The 15219-nt window shown below is 44.5% G+C and overlaps 1 protein-coding gene across 4 annotated transcripts in view; it reads right to left on the bottom strand.

The window, feature by feature from the left end:
* Positions 1–15219, bottom strand: part of ANK2 (ankyrin 2, neuronal) — a 193086-nt gene that overhangs the window by 12199 nt on the left and 165668 nt on the right. For all 4 annotated transcript variants that reach the window (XM_017825067.1, XM_017825068.1, XM_017825069.1 and 1 more), the window contains 5 exons: positions 10519–10593; positions 9343–9474; positions 8840–8986; positions 7737–8016; positions 6040–6304 (listed from right to left, as the gene is read on the bottom strand). In XM_017825067.1, the coding sequence (XP_017680556.1) occupies positions 6040–6304; positions 7737–8016; positions 8840–8986; positions 9343–9474; positions 10519–10593 (899 nt within the window). The remainder of the gene's footprint in view (positions 1–6039; positions 6305–7736; positions 8017–8839; positions 8987–9342; positions 9475–10518; positions 10594–15219) is intronic.

Raw genomic sequence — 15219 nt, 5'->3', positions numbered from 1 at the left:
GTTCTAGTCCAGGATCCTGGGGGAATGGGCATTTTCCCCCCTGGGGCCACATCGGATGCGTTCTAGTCCAGGATCCTGGGGGAATGGGCATTTTCCCCCCGGGGCCATGCCGGATGTGTTCTAAGCCCAGGACCTGGGGGGGGAGGGTTTTTTTCCCCCTGGGGTCACGCCGGGATGTGTTCTAGTCCGGGACCCAGGGGGAATGGGCATTTTCCCCCCTCGGGCCACACCAAATGTGTTCTAGTCCAGGACCTGGGAGGAAGGGCAAGCATTTTCTCCCCCAGGCCACACCAGGATGCGTTCTAGTCCAGGACCCCCAGAAAACAGGCATTTTCTCCCATGGAGCTACGCCGGATGTGTTCTAGTCAGGGACCCGGTGGCAGGGGGGGGAAGGGGCAGGCATTTTCCCCCAGTGCCCCACTAGGATGTGTTCTAAACCCAGAGGGAACAGGCATTTTCCCCCCTGGGGCCATGCTGGGATGTGTTGTAAGCCCGGGACCCAGAGGAGGGCAAGCATTTTCCCCCTGGGGCCACACTGGGATGTGTTCTAAGCCCAGGACCCGGGAGGGTGGCAAGCATTTTCCCCCCAGGGCCACGCCAGGATGTGTTCTAGTCCGGGACCCCAGGGGAAGGGGCATTTTTCCCCCCCAGGCCATGCCAGATATGTTCTAGTCCAGGACTCAGGGGGGAAAGGCACTTTTCCCCACCCAGGGCCACACAGGGATGTGTTCTAGTCCGGGACCTGGGGGGAATGGACTTTTTCTCCCCTGGGCCCACACCAGGATGTGTTCTAAGGTGAGTTTACTGAGTTCATGTGAGGGGGGCTGACAGGAGCCCAGCAGCAAACTGCAGCAGGCAGAGAAAAAAAAAAAAATAAGAGACACAAAAGGCAGTTTCTGACTTCCCCCCCCCCCCTTTTCTCAGCCGCTTCCCTCCCCCTTTCAAAGATGAGGAAGTTGGCAGCTGCAGCTGCAGGGAGTCAAGAGAAAAAAAAAAAAAAAGGAGTAAAGCAGCTCCTAGCTGCTTTTCCCTTCTCCAGCCCCAGGCAGAGGGGGGCTGCAGCAACCTCAGCAGCTGAGGCAGCAGAGAGATAATTTTTGGTTTTGGTAACTTGAATAAGGTAAAATTGTTTATATAGTGTGTTTTGAGTTTTAGGCCAGCAAGCACCAGGTGCTGGGTGCACATGGGCAATTGGGTGCCTTCGCACACATGTTATGGTCAGATTTAGAGAAGAAGGTTAAGAATAGTATTGAATTTGATGAGGAGAGGAAAAAAGGTTACAACTTTGAATTGATTGATTAATTTGTGCCTATGTTTGGGATCTGGTTGTGTTGAAAGCCCTAGCTAGGGGGTTTGTGGTTATGTTTGTCAAGTTGGCATAGCTAATAGCATCTAACTTGTGGAATCCAGCAGCCCCCAGGAGCTGGTTTCTCCTCTGAGGGCACAGAGCAGCAGGGCCTCTTCCAGACCCAACTGTGCCTTCCAGAAAGGTTGGATTTTTAGGAGCAAGCTTTGTGCAGAGTAGTCAAATAGAGAATTAGCTGAAGCACTGCTTGGGATGCAGTCAAGGAGCTTTGTTTTCACAATGGTTGTGAAAAATTAGTTGCTGTGACTCTTTTGTATGTTGTGAATTAACCTGTGTGGGGCCAGCGACACTTTGTCCCCTGAGGATGTTAGTGAATATGGGATTTTATGGCCCTGGTGAAGGCAGTGAGACAGCAGCTGCCAGCCTGAAAGTCATGGCGGGTTTAAGTTCTTGGAAGTTTGGCATAAAACTGATAAGTCATGTTAATTTAGGTTCACGTGGTGGTAATTTTGAGTTCACGCGGTGGGCTGGGGTCACAAACAGAAGAATAAAACGTGTCTTGCGATTTATGGTTCTTGAGAATCCTCACAAACCCAGAACACTGCCAGATTCCTTGAAAGTATAACTGTTAAAACCAAGGTAAAGAAAATAAAAACAAGATAAGAGAAAGGACAATAGAACAAAACCCTAACTTGATAAAACTATACTTTGGTAACGAGGAGGGGCAATATGACACCCCAAGTAGATATTAACTTGTTAGTATGGGAAGGGGGGTTTGTTTTTATTTTGTCTCCCACAGGACCCTGCTGGCTTCCAGCATTTTTGATGAAACCTTATCATGAGCAGCAAGAATTCTGGACAGACATCAGTGAATGCTGAGCAGCACCAGACCAACCCAAATATCACATGGAAGAAAATATATCCTAAATATAATTCATTGTGTCTACTAACTTTTACTCACTGGTGTAATGACTCAGTTATTGTGTACCTGTCTCTTGTGTGTCTTATTGTCCACACCTGATGTTGTGATTCGTGTAATGAACAATGATGCCTTTCCAGTGATCCTTATTTGTCATTTGTGGTTCTCAGTGAGCCTGGCCAGGGGCTGGGAGGATACAGCTACCACAGCCTACTCCCGCATTAGCCTATTCAGTGCAGGTCATGGATCTTGAATAACAAAATTGACTGGTTATTCTTTTTCACATAGGAGGTCTCGTGTCCCAATGGATCCCTGGATCCACTAATTCCAGAGATAAGAAGGTCTATATTTTTTAGATGAGTTGCACCAACAATCTGTATGCTTTGTTTTGTATTACTGGTAAGCAACAATCAGAATTGGAATAGTATTCCTGAACTGAGTGCTGCTAAGTTGTTATGACAGCAGGGTTAAAGGTAAAAGCTAGAGCTAAGCCCTGGCTTCAGGATGTGAAGGAAATATGTGATGCTGTGTGCAGTGTGTCTGCAATTGTGCTTGGTTTTGCCTTCTGGGATGAGGCAGATGTGTCACTAAGGGGGGAAAGAAGACAATGGAAAACTATACGACTTGTAACATCCCGAAGCCTAATGGTCATCACTGTATAGAACGATCCGTTTCTGTGCTGTTCATGTCACACCAGTGATGCTTGTGAAGATCAGGCAGAATGGTGTGGTTTGGGGATTCTACATCAGACGCTGCTTCTTTTGCAGTGCTCATATTTGTATGTGTTTTGTCCCAGTAGTGTTACAGCAGGTGGCAAAAATTATTTTGAATCAACAAATGACAAAAACCTTTTGGTTTACGAGTCTACACAAGAATATATGTGACTGTGAAATAACCATGTGTGAGGTGCTGGGCCTCGCAGAAGAAAAGCCTTATGTTGAAAAGCTGGTTGGCAAGACTGCAAATGAAGGACTGATGTTTGTGGACCTCCCTATGGGTTCTGGCTCCCATCATGCTTACAATTTTATTGTGATGAACTAGTAACATTCTAGTTAAGTGCAGAAATGATTTCATACTCAAGTACTATCACTCCATGAGGTGGAGGAGGATTGACTCCAGTCAGGGGTAAACTGAGGCAGGACGGTTTGCCCCCAGTGAGGCCTGGAATCTGTACAGAGAGTGCAAGTTTTCCTGTGAGAGCCGTTGGTGAGACCAGGATGTTTACTGGTGTTGCATCAAACTCCAGATATACATTGCCTGTGATGGCTCCTAATGGCCCCATAAATGTGTGACTGGCAGTCAACCACTTCATACTATAAAAGATGAATCCGAATTATAAAAATTATAAAGTTTCTGAAATGCGAAGTGCTGTTGTACTAGACTTTATATTTTGCAGAAATTCCTGAGATTCATCGTGTTGTCCGGGCCCATACAATCAGACACACCTGTTCATCGGTCCAAACTTGGAAACTAGGTCTGCCAACCAGGAAAAGATTATCTCAAGTACTGCTGACTTCAAGTAAATGACCACTGTAACCCACTTGGATCTCCTCAATGGGGATGGACATGAATATATTATTGTCTACTTTTGCTGTTACTCAGTTCTTACGTTTTGACATTTTTGGAGATGACACTTCATCAATACGCTGTTCAAGTCACTTACCTGTGTCATGGTCCAACCACAGACCACACAGTGGAATGTAGCTTGGTGAATTTATGCTGATACTTTTGGTCTGTGTTTGGACCCAGCCACCTGTAGTAGTTTATATTCTCCCTGCCAAATTCCCTGATAAAACAGTGAATTCGTCCTTGGAGGGAGAAATTCTGTATAAACTATTTTAATTGGTGCTCTACTATTGGTTCATTGTCTGCCAAGGGCATTTGAAGGAGAAATCGAAGAGGAGGCGAGGAAGGCTTGACCCCCGACTCAATCAGAAAAGACCCCCGAAGCGCACTGCGTGTGCGTTCAGGGATTTCCGGAGTTCTCATGCATGCGCTGAAGGGATGGACTCACATAACCAAGAGGGTGGGATTGAAAACCTCTGGCTGGGCCTTGATGACCACTCCTGCCTAGGCTGAGGTTACTCGCTTAATTGTATAAAAGCAGACAGTGCTTTCTTGGAAGGGAGCTCGCTTCACACCAAGGACAGTGTTGCTTTTTGGCAGGGACGCCTGCCACTTTGTGAACTTACTGACTCTCCAAGGATGCAGCTTCTGCTATGGGTAATTATCGGTATGCTGGGTCAGTAAGATAACTTCATGGGCAAAAGCTGGGTAACTGGGGAGGTCCCGCTGGGGGCTTATTTCTCTCCTCCTTCCTCCTTTTTGGGTTTGTTTATTTTGCTGGCCACTTCTTGGTAATAAATATCAGTTTTGCTGAGCTTGCAACGCTGTCATGGTTTTCAAGCTTCAAACCTCTCCCTAATACAGTGTGGTACCAGCAGTACTTACAGCTTCTGCCTCGTTACACCAGCCCTGGAATTCCTGCATATTGCACATGGTTTCTGTGTTAATTACACAGAAAAATATATGAAAGCCTACTAATCCTCCTTGTTGGGAGGTACAGAGTGCATCACAAACAGCAACACTGAACAGTTTTAATTAGAGGGCAGCGTATCCGGACCAAGTGCTGGAGTTCTCTCCTGCATAGGGGAGAATTAGAAGTCTAAATGAAGAGGTCAGAAGGCAAAGAGGCTAAAAAGAATGACTTGGGAAATAGCAACACTATGAAAACATGAAGGGGAAAATAAATTAAGGGGGGGTGTTTCGTTTTAGTGGTGTTGGTTGTTATTTTACTTTAATAAAAGAACCGGAGGGAAAAAGCAGCCCATTATTTTGAGGGCAGCCTTTCCTACAGCAGCCCCTGTACTGAGCCCTGTTGTAGGTACTCTTTGAATCACCGGACACACTCTAAATTCCACTTTTTTCTGAGATCCCAGAGGCCCTCCATTCTAGAGGTGGCACATTTGGCCACATAAACAGCACAGGTAGAAGAGCCTGTTTCTAATAAATGTCAAGGTGAGTTGTCAAGATAGGAAACAGTTTCTGCATCAATAGAACTGTGCCTTCTCTGCTCTAACTGAACTAAGAAACCCAATTTCCAAGGATGCCTTCTCCTTAGCTTTCGCTTAGAACAGGCAAAGCAAGCTGTTTATTCCTAAACCTTTATCTGCCAAGAAATTTTAATTCCCCACTAAAAGCCATATGGTTTGCTTTCTTTCCTTCCCTCTTGGAACATCGCAATAAAGTCCCTTTGTCTCACACAGCCAAAGACCTGCCTCATATTGTTTTTGATGTTCTCTCCCATCCCCATCTCTCTTTATTGCCTGCATGCTACATAAACACCATTCTTCTAGTACATCCTTAGTAAATGCACAACCTGCTACCTCTTTTCCATCTCACCAACTTCACAGATCTTTCATGCCATTTTTTCATGCTGCTCTGGGCTAGCTTTGCCTTTCTTTATAAGCTTTTAATGTCACTACTTTATTTTGCACTACATCTGTTTCAGCTTTCGCTTGTTCATGGTTTGTTTCTGCAATTCTTAGTGACACTAAGTCTCTCTCTCAACTGTCACAGACCAAAGGTCAAATAAGGGCAGAGCATAACCACAGCCTAGACTTTAGGATCTTGGGATTGCTTCAGCTTTGCAAAGCTCTACAGAAATGCCTATAGCTAACCCTTCTAGCCACAGAAGGAGTGAGACAAGACTCCGTGGCAGATGGGGATTCATTAAAAATATTCTCATCCTAAGGAACGAGTGAGACATAAAAACCTTTTGTGTCCGTTATTTTAAAGTAAAATTGTTCTTTACCTTTTCTAAAGATTCCTCTTCATAGCCCCTGCCAGACTTCTCCATCTGCTCATCGGTTGACTCCACTATCACAAGGCTAGTTCTCCTTGGAGAGGGGTCATCCTGGTGGAGCTGGGCATCCTCGGGCTCCTGGATGATGGGAGAGTCACCTCTCTGTGCAGAGGACGGGGGCTGTGGGGATGTTTTTTCTGTCTCTCCCTTGGCTGTGCTTGCTGCTTTCCCAGTTACCGGTGCCGTAGACTGCTCTGTTCCCGGAGCTGTGACCCTGTTAATCACAGGTCCAACAAGTTACCACCATGCAGTGCTTCCCAAGTGCCATAAATGGAACACTATGCAGTGAATAAATATTGCTGCATCACCTGTCCCCTAGAAACAACTGGTACTCCTTGACAAGAACTACACACTAATCTGGCTGGGCATCCCTCTCACCTTCCCAAGCCAATCTCCAAACAAATATCCAAACCTTACACCCATTTCTGCAAAACTTGGCACTTGTAAAATATTTCAGCGAGCTTCACTGCCTCCTGTGCCCTCACAACTCTATATATTACCTACTATTATTTTAGGGAAAGAGATTGGATCGCTATAGATGGATGAGGAGCAACTACTACATTAATTGCAATCTACAAAGCTGCAGGGGAGGAGAGACCAACTTTTATGTAGAATTCCAGAGCCTTACCCAACAGAAACTTCGTAGAGAATCTGGTGTTCATTGTATTTCTATTTTCACGGTTGAACACTGCTATGATTTCACTGCTGTTGCAAGTTATTGAAACCTATTATTACATACATTACTATGCAACATATATATATATGAAGGTAGCACATATAATTCAAACAGATGTACGTGCAATATTGTTGTATAATTCCTCTTAAAACATCTTCCTTACAAGTTATTTAAAACTAGCCCAATTTTCCTCCAATTTCTGGACCTGCAGTGTAGTGATATTCTCCTGCCATCACTCCTCTTGTGTAGTATTGGCAATATTGTCTCACATGTCTTCTCTATTCCTCAAAAACATTCATTCCTTCAGGTAAACCCTTAGGAAGCATTGGTATTTTTACCTATTGGTGCAACAAAAGTCTTCTACCTTAGATGCTCTTTTCTGTCTCCCACTCTCTCTGTCCTGGCTGTAAAGCACATCCCGAGCACAAGAGACCATCTGCTGGACTCAACTGCCCTTTGACTGTTTTGAGCTGCATCTCCACATCAAAGCCAATCATTGATCAACTTGATCAACCCAGTGGAGAGGTCTCAGCATGGTCACAGGATTAAGGATGGTGTGGATAAATAAACGTGATCCGTTTCAAGTTCCTTTTCAAACGACACCAACCCCACTGAGAGCCCCACAGAAGAATTCAGGGTTAATTCCACTAAGTTTAACATCACTTCCCATCTAACACACAAAAACTTATACACAGTTTGGAAAAAAAACAACCCCACCTCTACATTAAACACTCTTTTCTTCCATATGCACTACACTTGGTTATTGCTTTGTGTTCACAGCGACAAACTGCCTTTCTCTCCTGAGCCTAAGGGCTTCCTCCACAGGGATTGAAAAATCAAGCCTGGGCACAATTGGAGGAAAATTAAACAGCATTCCCGTGTTTCAAAGAAAACCGTAAAAATCCTCTTATTACACAAAGAAGAGGGAATCTGTTCCACCTAGGTTTCACCCTGGTCTCTTGACACTTACGAATATTCATGTTGTGAAGCAGATGGTTTTCCTGGCACGTCTTGGGGTTTCCCTGAGAATTCGGTTTCTACTTGTTCCTTATGTGCTTGCCTCAGGAGTTCAGCCATGGATACCTCTGCCTCGCTCCTGGGAGTACTGTCCTGAAAAGGAGAATAACTGGCAGACACTTCTTCCTCGGAGACGAGAGGAGGGTGTTCGGTTGGCTCACTGTCTTTAGATATCCTGTGGTGTTCCTGCTTGTGTCTTGAGCTGTACACTTCTTCTTGCAGTGCAGAAAACCCTTCAACAACACACAGAGGAGAAATGGCATTACAAGAAGGCAGGAACTCCCTCTTGTGCTCCGTGTGCATTCAAAATCCCTGCATGGAACACATTACCTGCAACTCTTAAACATCTTGAGTGGGACGGGACATAACCTCTCTAAGTAGCTGAAGTAACAATTGAGTACCACTACTATTGCCAAATTTGGACAGTAACAGACAAAATAAAGTTGATCCAGAAATTTAGCTAAATTAATTAATCTTGAAACCCTCAAGAAGATTCACAAAAGAATTTGATACAAGAACTAGCTCATTTATGTGCTTCAAAGCATAACAAACACACCCACTCACCCCCAACCCCTAATCTCAAAGCAATATTGAATGAAGCACATAGAAGACTCACTTCTGCACTCACATACTTTGGAAGTGCTTCTTCAGTTTAAAATCAGTGACCTAATCCACCAAACTTTTAAACTTAAGAAACGGAATCACGTCCTAGCAGAATAACAATACCCTGGATGCTTGAATCCAAAGGTTTTGTCAAAGCACAGAGAAGTTTTCCTTTTACAAGTCTCCATCAAATCCTAATACAGCCTTCTGAACTGTCATGAAAGTACTTGTATGAGCAAAAGAACCCCAATAAACTGGGCAAAGGTCTCTGAGCACATTATTTGCTTGCTAAGAACCAGTTAAAGCACAGATCTTATCCCTGGTGAGACAGTGACCCGTGTGATGCCAGGCTTGCATTCATTCATCCATACTACCCGTGCTCTCAAAATGGGATTCTAGTGCTCAAACATTTCCAAACAGAAGCTTCTGCCAACTGGCTGAGCAGCCACTTACCTTCACTGTGGTCCAGTCCTATGGACTGTTCCATCTCCGTGTAGGTGCAGGTGCCGCGGACCTGCGTGGAGTCGATGCCGCTGGTCTCCATGAGGTGAACGATATCCATCCGGTTGATTTTCGTGAGACATTGGGTAAGACTTGTATCTGTGGCATGAGAACAACACCGTGGAGCTCAGTTAAGAATTAAACATGGTCTCTCTCCTTTCCGTTTTCCACGTGAAAGGCATACATGGGATACTGACCGATACAACATCATATATAAATTACAGATGCATTTAAAAGCATTGCTATGTAAAATCCAAAAAGAACCGAATGGTTGCTATAAAAATTGATTTTTCCTTTAACAATTTTGCCACGTTATACAGATAATACTAGAAATAATACTCCGTAAGTATAATTCATTCTTTCCATAGGCAAAATATTGCCCAAATTTCCTCTTTTTGATTACAACACAATCAAGTAGCAAATAGGAGACAGTTAGATGCCAAATGGAAACGAACCTGTTGCGTGTTTCCCATCCCTTTCAAGCCAGTACTTGAGGAGTGCGTGGCTCTGGTCTTGAAGTGAATTGGGATTTTCGATTCGGATCTGGTGAATTTGCTCTTCTGTGAAATCCAGTTCTCTTGCTAGCTCTGAAAAAGAAATCCATCTCTGTAAAGTGGTCATCTAGTACTCCCCTGGACTCATTTCATTTACAGAAAAGTAAATGTCTATGAGTTACAGCTGAACCCCAAAATCTGAAAAAACAGGAAACTGATGTCTTTCTGATGAACAAAAACCAACCACTATTTCACCCTCCACAGTAACATTTGACAAAGTAATCTTTAATAAAAGCAATCTTTACCATAATATAAAAAAGGACTATTTATAGAGGTCTATTAACCTGCCCTCCCTATAACGCCATAGAATATTACGGTCTATCTTGACAAGCATCCACTTTTTTCTAGTTTTGTTTTTAGAGCTGTCTATTAAATTTTTAGTGTATTCCTAATCTGTTACATTGCACAGGTCCAAGTCCTACTGATTTCAGGATAAATCCATGTTGGGATGAGGGACCCATGCTCCCAGTTACTCTATGGATTGAAGCACAGGACAGGAAAGGAAGAGGTGAGCAACATAAGCAAAAAAGTGTCAATGATGTTTTGCATGTACTCTGAGGGCACTTTTGAAAACAGCATAGAACACAATCTTCACTATCAAGGAATTAACATGTTTTCCCTGGTATACAGCTATTCCTTAACTCCTAAAGCATGGCTTATTTTCAGGAGCCTGATACTGCCCTAGTGACAGATATAAAAAAAGGGCAGACCTGATATAATTTTTGGCATCAATTTTTTTTGTCAGACTGCACAGTTTGACACAGCACAGAGATTTCTGCACAGCTCCTTCTCTTTGTAAGAGCCATGGAGCTGATTTTCAGTGATATCTGCAGGTCATTCCGTGTTCCTTTCACTTGTCCCCAGTCCCGTTCGCTGCCTCAGGTCTATTAAACCCACAGTCCTAAAGTGATCGGTAAAGAATAAGTTCCTCGTTACCCACTTTAGGAATCTTCAGTAACCCAAAGACAGTAAGCTGATAAAACATTTCTATAAAACATTTTTTAGATAATCAGGAAAACAAACAAGAAAAGAGTGCAGACCGTCCTTTTTCTCCAGAGCAGAGGATGGGCATTTTACCTGTCCAGCTGAATCCAAGATGATCAGCGATGTGGGCCAGTCTTTCCTCTGTCCTTTCCTGATCATCCTGCTGATCTAAAGGTCAAAGAGAGCTACAAGTTGCCTTTTACAAGTTAAAACCAGTTTCAACGGGTGATACAGTCCAAGAAGGGAAGGTGCTGTTTTTTTTAACTGCTGTGTCTAAATGCGGACAGGCTGCATAACTAGAGCGAGGATTGTAAATCCCCAGGTTAAAAAATAAAATCAAAAAGCTTTATTTTTTTTTTTAAGAAGCATAGGACTATCTATATTTTCCATTTGAAAATCAGGCTTTCCAGTGAAAGTTTAAGCCAGGACTGAAGCGCCTACTGTGACTATCTGGGCCAAGCACTTTATTCTAAAACTTCATTCTGACATTAAATTGAAGACTTTATCTAGGTTGAGAGCCATAATTTTCCATGCCTCCTTAGTAAATGCCAGAGTTGAAGAATTCGTTGGGACCGGTGCTTCTGATTACGTTCTTTCTGTAGCAGGGAAAGTTCTGTTCAAACAGTCCATATAGCACTTTGGAATATGGTCTGTATTTGAGACACTGGTAATTTAAGTGTCTTTGACTCTTCAGACTAGGGAGTGAAACAAAGTACTCACAACGAAGGCAAGGAAAAATCAGGTGGTCATTCGTCAGTCTTCGTTTATGCAGCTAAGGGTCAGACTGACGGCTCCTCCCATCCCCACAGCTAATTTGAGGATGGCAGAGTTTGAGTTTTGATTTTCCCTGAGCGCACACACAGACTGTGATACCTCAGAACCAGGACATTGCTTAGGGTTCACGATACATGCACGTGTCATTTCAGCTCCTAGACTTCCACTGTGGCGGCTCAGCAGGAGTACACAAGTAGGCGAGAGGAAAACCGAACCCCAAAAAACTTGTACTAAAATTACCGGTGACTCAGAGCTTTCTTGAGACACAGATCGTCAAAAAAAGGAACGTGAAAAGCTGAATTCTTTAAAACTTCTGCAGACCTCTTTGTGTAACAACTCAAAAGAATATTAATTTGCCCGTCTCGCTTGCAATCGATGCCCAAATATTTTATTATTAGTAAAAGTTAATAGTTAGTAACAGAGCCAGGGAAAGTCAAAAGCCAAAACGTGCATGACCTAAGCAATAGCTTTAATGGCAAAACAATACATACTTCTGGAAGTGTTTTTGTTTCTTAAGGCAACACTTCCCACAAGCACTTATGGTTTGCAATCTTGAGATCGGTTCACAGACAAGAACACAGACACAACACAAAAAAAACCCACGGCTCACAGGGGGAAAAAAAAAACTGCACAACTAACCACCAAAAGCTGAAAAGAAAATGCCACACGTGTTACACCCGTACACAAACACGCACACACACACGCACACACACACCCCAAAGGAAACAGAAAACAAAAAAGTTTAATTCATGACATGCGTCGCACAGGGAATCCCAGTCGTTGGCAAATACCTTCAGCATGGTCATGGACATTTTCGTCAGGGATACGTTCAATCTGAGTCTCTACAGACTCATCCCAAATGGGTCTGGTGTCAAAGATGTCTTCAGGAACTGACTGCTGAGTCTCACTGGATGGCACATTTTCAATAACTGAAACTTCTAGGGCGCTACTGCTTTCATCATCTGAAACTAATTCTTGTTCTCTCTCTGACTGCGTGAGTCTTTCCACTAATTTAGAAGCTTCATCACTAATTTCTTCAAAGAACTCTATGGAGTTTTTGTAAAGATCAAAAAAATGGTCCTTACTTTCTTTTGTGGGACTAAAAGCACCGCGGGAGCCTGTAGTGCTTCTGTTTTTAACTGGCAACCGTGATGAAAATACCTTTGATCTTGCTGTTGCTGCCTCATCTGAGTCTAGCTCAAACTTCATCTCACTCTCCCTCTCTCTGGTCTCTGCTTCCACCTCAGCATAACTCCTAGCTTTGACTGAACGCTTAGCCCTTGGGTCCACGGGACTACTCGCGTCAGATTCCGATTTACTCCGGTTATCTTGTTTCGTAGGTACAGCGCTCGTCACGTCGAGAGCTTTGGGGGACTCCAGCTTGCGGGCAGACATGTCCGCGTAGGTGTACTGTGGTTCGGCTTTTTGGGAAGCGGATTTGACGGGAATTTTAGACTTTGGTTTTGCTTGCTCGTCTTTTCCTTCACACTGCGAATTGTCTAGGAAGTCGTCCGGGGAAAGGCTCTCGTTTTCCAGCTGTTGCGAGGATTGCGATGCAGGGGCAGCTGTTCGGATGGGGATTTTGGATTTGCTTTCACAAGAAGGCACGTTCTCCATTAGAGCAGTGGGGATTTCAATCACAGATCTCTGTTCCTCTGGGGAAGAGTCCGGGGACTCCTCGCCCTGTTCGGAACTAACTGATCTGGTGACTTTGGAAAAATCTAATTCATCTTCTACCGCACACTGCTCAGGAGAGATGGGGCAAGGCACCTGACTGCTATCAACCGCGTCAGTCTCCGTTCTGGAGAGGGGCTCAGCTTCAGAGGCAGCAGTTTCTTTCTTTGGTGATTTTGAAGAAGCTGAAATACCCATTTTAATTGGAATTCTGGATTTAAGATCTGCTTTTGAGGTGCCTGTGCTGACACCTTCACCTGTGATTTCTTCTGATTTATCACTAGACTCGGGTGATGGAGGTGAATGTTTCACTGTGTCTTTTTCTGGTATATCTGACTCCTCTGATTCTGAAGGTGCAAATGGGTTCAGCGAGCCCTCCAGCTTCGAAGATTCCTCCTCTGCTGCTTCTTTCACTTCTTCAGATAATGAAAGTTCTTCCTGAGGCTCCTGCCCACCCTGGAAGAAGTGAAAGCTTTCATCTGGGTAGTTTCTTTTGGTCATGTCAATGGCTCCACTTCTAGTCATCTCAAACAACTTGCCTTCCTGAAAAAGAAAAGGGTTTTGTTCACTGAGTGGCGTCCCTTCTTCGGTGGGTGTCCTGGCCGGTGTCGTGTCAGGGGTTGTGCCTTGCGATCGCCTGTCTACCATCAACCCGAATATCTTTTGTTCCTCTTCTTTCACCCGAGCTTCAAAAGCTTCATCGTCTTCACGTATTTCGCTCCACATGTCAGAATCCACATCGGTTCTAGTGATGACAACGTGACCCATCAATGTCTCCGTTTCATCTCTTATATCCTCAAGGGCAGATTCAGCTAATTGCGTGGAATCTGAGGACAAAGACCCTTGTGACATGGTCTGAAATCCATCCTCTGGTTTGGGCTCTATTTCCATATACACTTCCTCTGAAGAGCAATACTCACTGCCTGTGTCTCTGCTAAGCAAAGCTTCACCTGTCTGATCTTTCCCTTCTGCAACAGAATAGGCTTCCCTAGAGTGCAGAGTTCTACCAGATCCTACCTCACTTTCAGAGTCAATAAAGAAATGTCCAGAAGACACGTTTTCATAAGGGCTCACTATATATGGAGCACTACTGTCAGTGGCATCTGCTACACAACTGTCAAGTTCCACTGTTTCAGTGGTAAGGGATGAATACTCTGGTAATGGTTCCTCAGTAGGACTATCTCTTTGAGATGTTTCGAAACCTTTATCTGCTTTTCCCAAATCCCTTCCCAAAGCAGAATGGTCAGTGGTATCATCTTCAGCCAGTTTGCCATCTCGTGGTACAGAGTACTGGGTGGTACCATGCCCACAAGAAAGGGCCCCTGCCCTCTCTGACACAGCTCCTGTAGAAATGAGATCTCTGTGTAATGCTGCTGCGGGTTTGACATCCTTTTCGGTAGCCTCGTATTGCTCAAGTGTTAACGAAGACTCAGCGTGAACTTCTTTCTGAGGACTGTCACCAACGGAGTGACAGAGAGCACCCCCAGGTCGTGTGACTGTCTCACAGTCACCTGTACTGCCACAACATTTAGATTCAGCACAACCATCAGAATGACAAGTGCCTGATTCTCCCGTGGAAACCTCACAGCTGCGCCCAAGGATAAGCGGTTCCTCTTTGTCACCTTTGCCTTCTGTTTTAACTGCACCTATCCCGACAGAGCATTGCTGGGAATCAATGGGTTGGAAACCTGCTTCGTCGGGGCTGGAGCTGGAGTCCATACTGGACAGTAAAGGCGAGGGTGGTTGCACTCGGATCACAGGCTCCATTAAGAGGCCTGAGTCGGCTTCTTTTTTGAGCTGGGTTAATTCTGGCTCGCTTTCCGAAGAGGAAGAGCTTTTCCTAGATTCAGCTGCAGGTGTAACTACTGTAGGTACATCTTTTTCTACTACAGCCGTTGGCTCTGCTGTTTCCGTTTCACATGGAGCTTCTGAGCTGGCAACTACACAAGATTCATCTTGCTTACGATTCTTTTTGTAACCTCTCTTCTGCTTTGCTTCTTGTTCCAATTCATCAAACATTTTGATTTTGGTCACCATTTTAAACATCTCCTCTTCAGGGGTGAATCTCTTCTTCGGTTCGCTTTCCGAGTCATCCTCTGGCTCTTCGTTGACTTCAGGGATCGTGGCCGACTTTGGTATGTTTGACAGTGACTGCAAGTCTGCCGTTTTAGGTGTGATTTCGTAGCTAATTTCTTCTGAACTGGGAGTCTCGGGTGAAACGGGACTTTTCCCCGAACTCTCCATGAGGGATGTTTGCTCTAGACTGTCATCATCGGCACTTCCCTCGGGGTCACGGAGAATCCTGGAACGCACCGATGCCAGCTCTGGGCAGCCTTCTCCTTTGCT

Source organism: Lepidothrix coronata, unplaced genomic scaffold, assembly GCF_001604755.1.
Source record: "Lepidothrix coronata isolate B3197 unplaced genomic scaffold, Lepidothrix_coronata-1.0 Scaffold116, whole genome shotgun sequence".
Classification (NCBI taxonomy): domain Eukaryota; kingdom Metazoa; phylum Chordata; class Aves; order Passeriformes; family Pipridae; genus Lepidothrix; species Lepidothrix coronata.
This window is presented reverse-complemented; position numbering and strand designations above follow the sequence as displayed.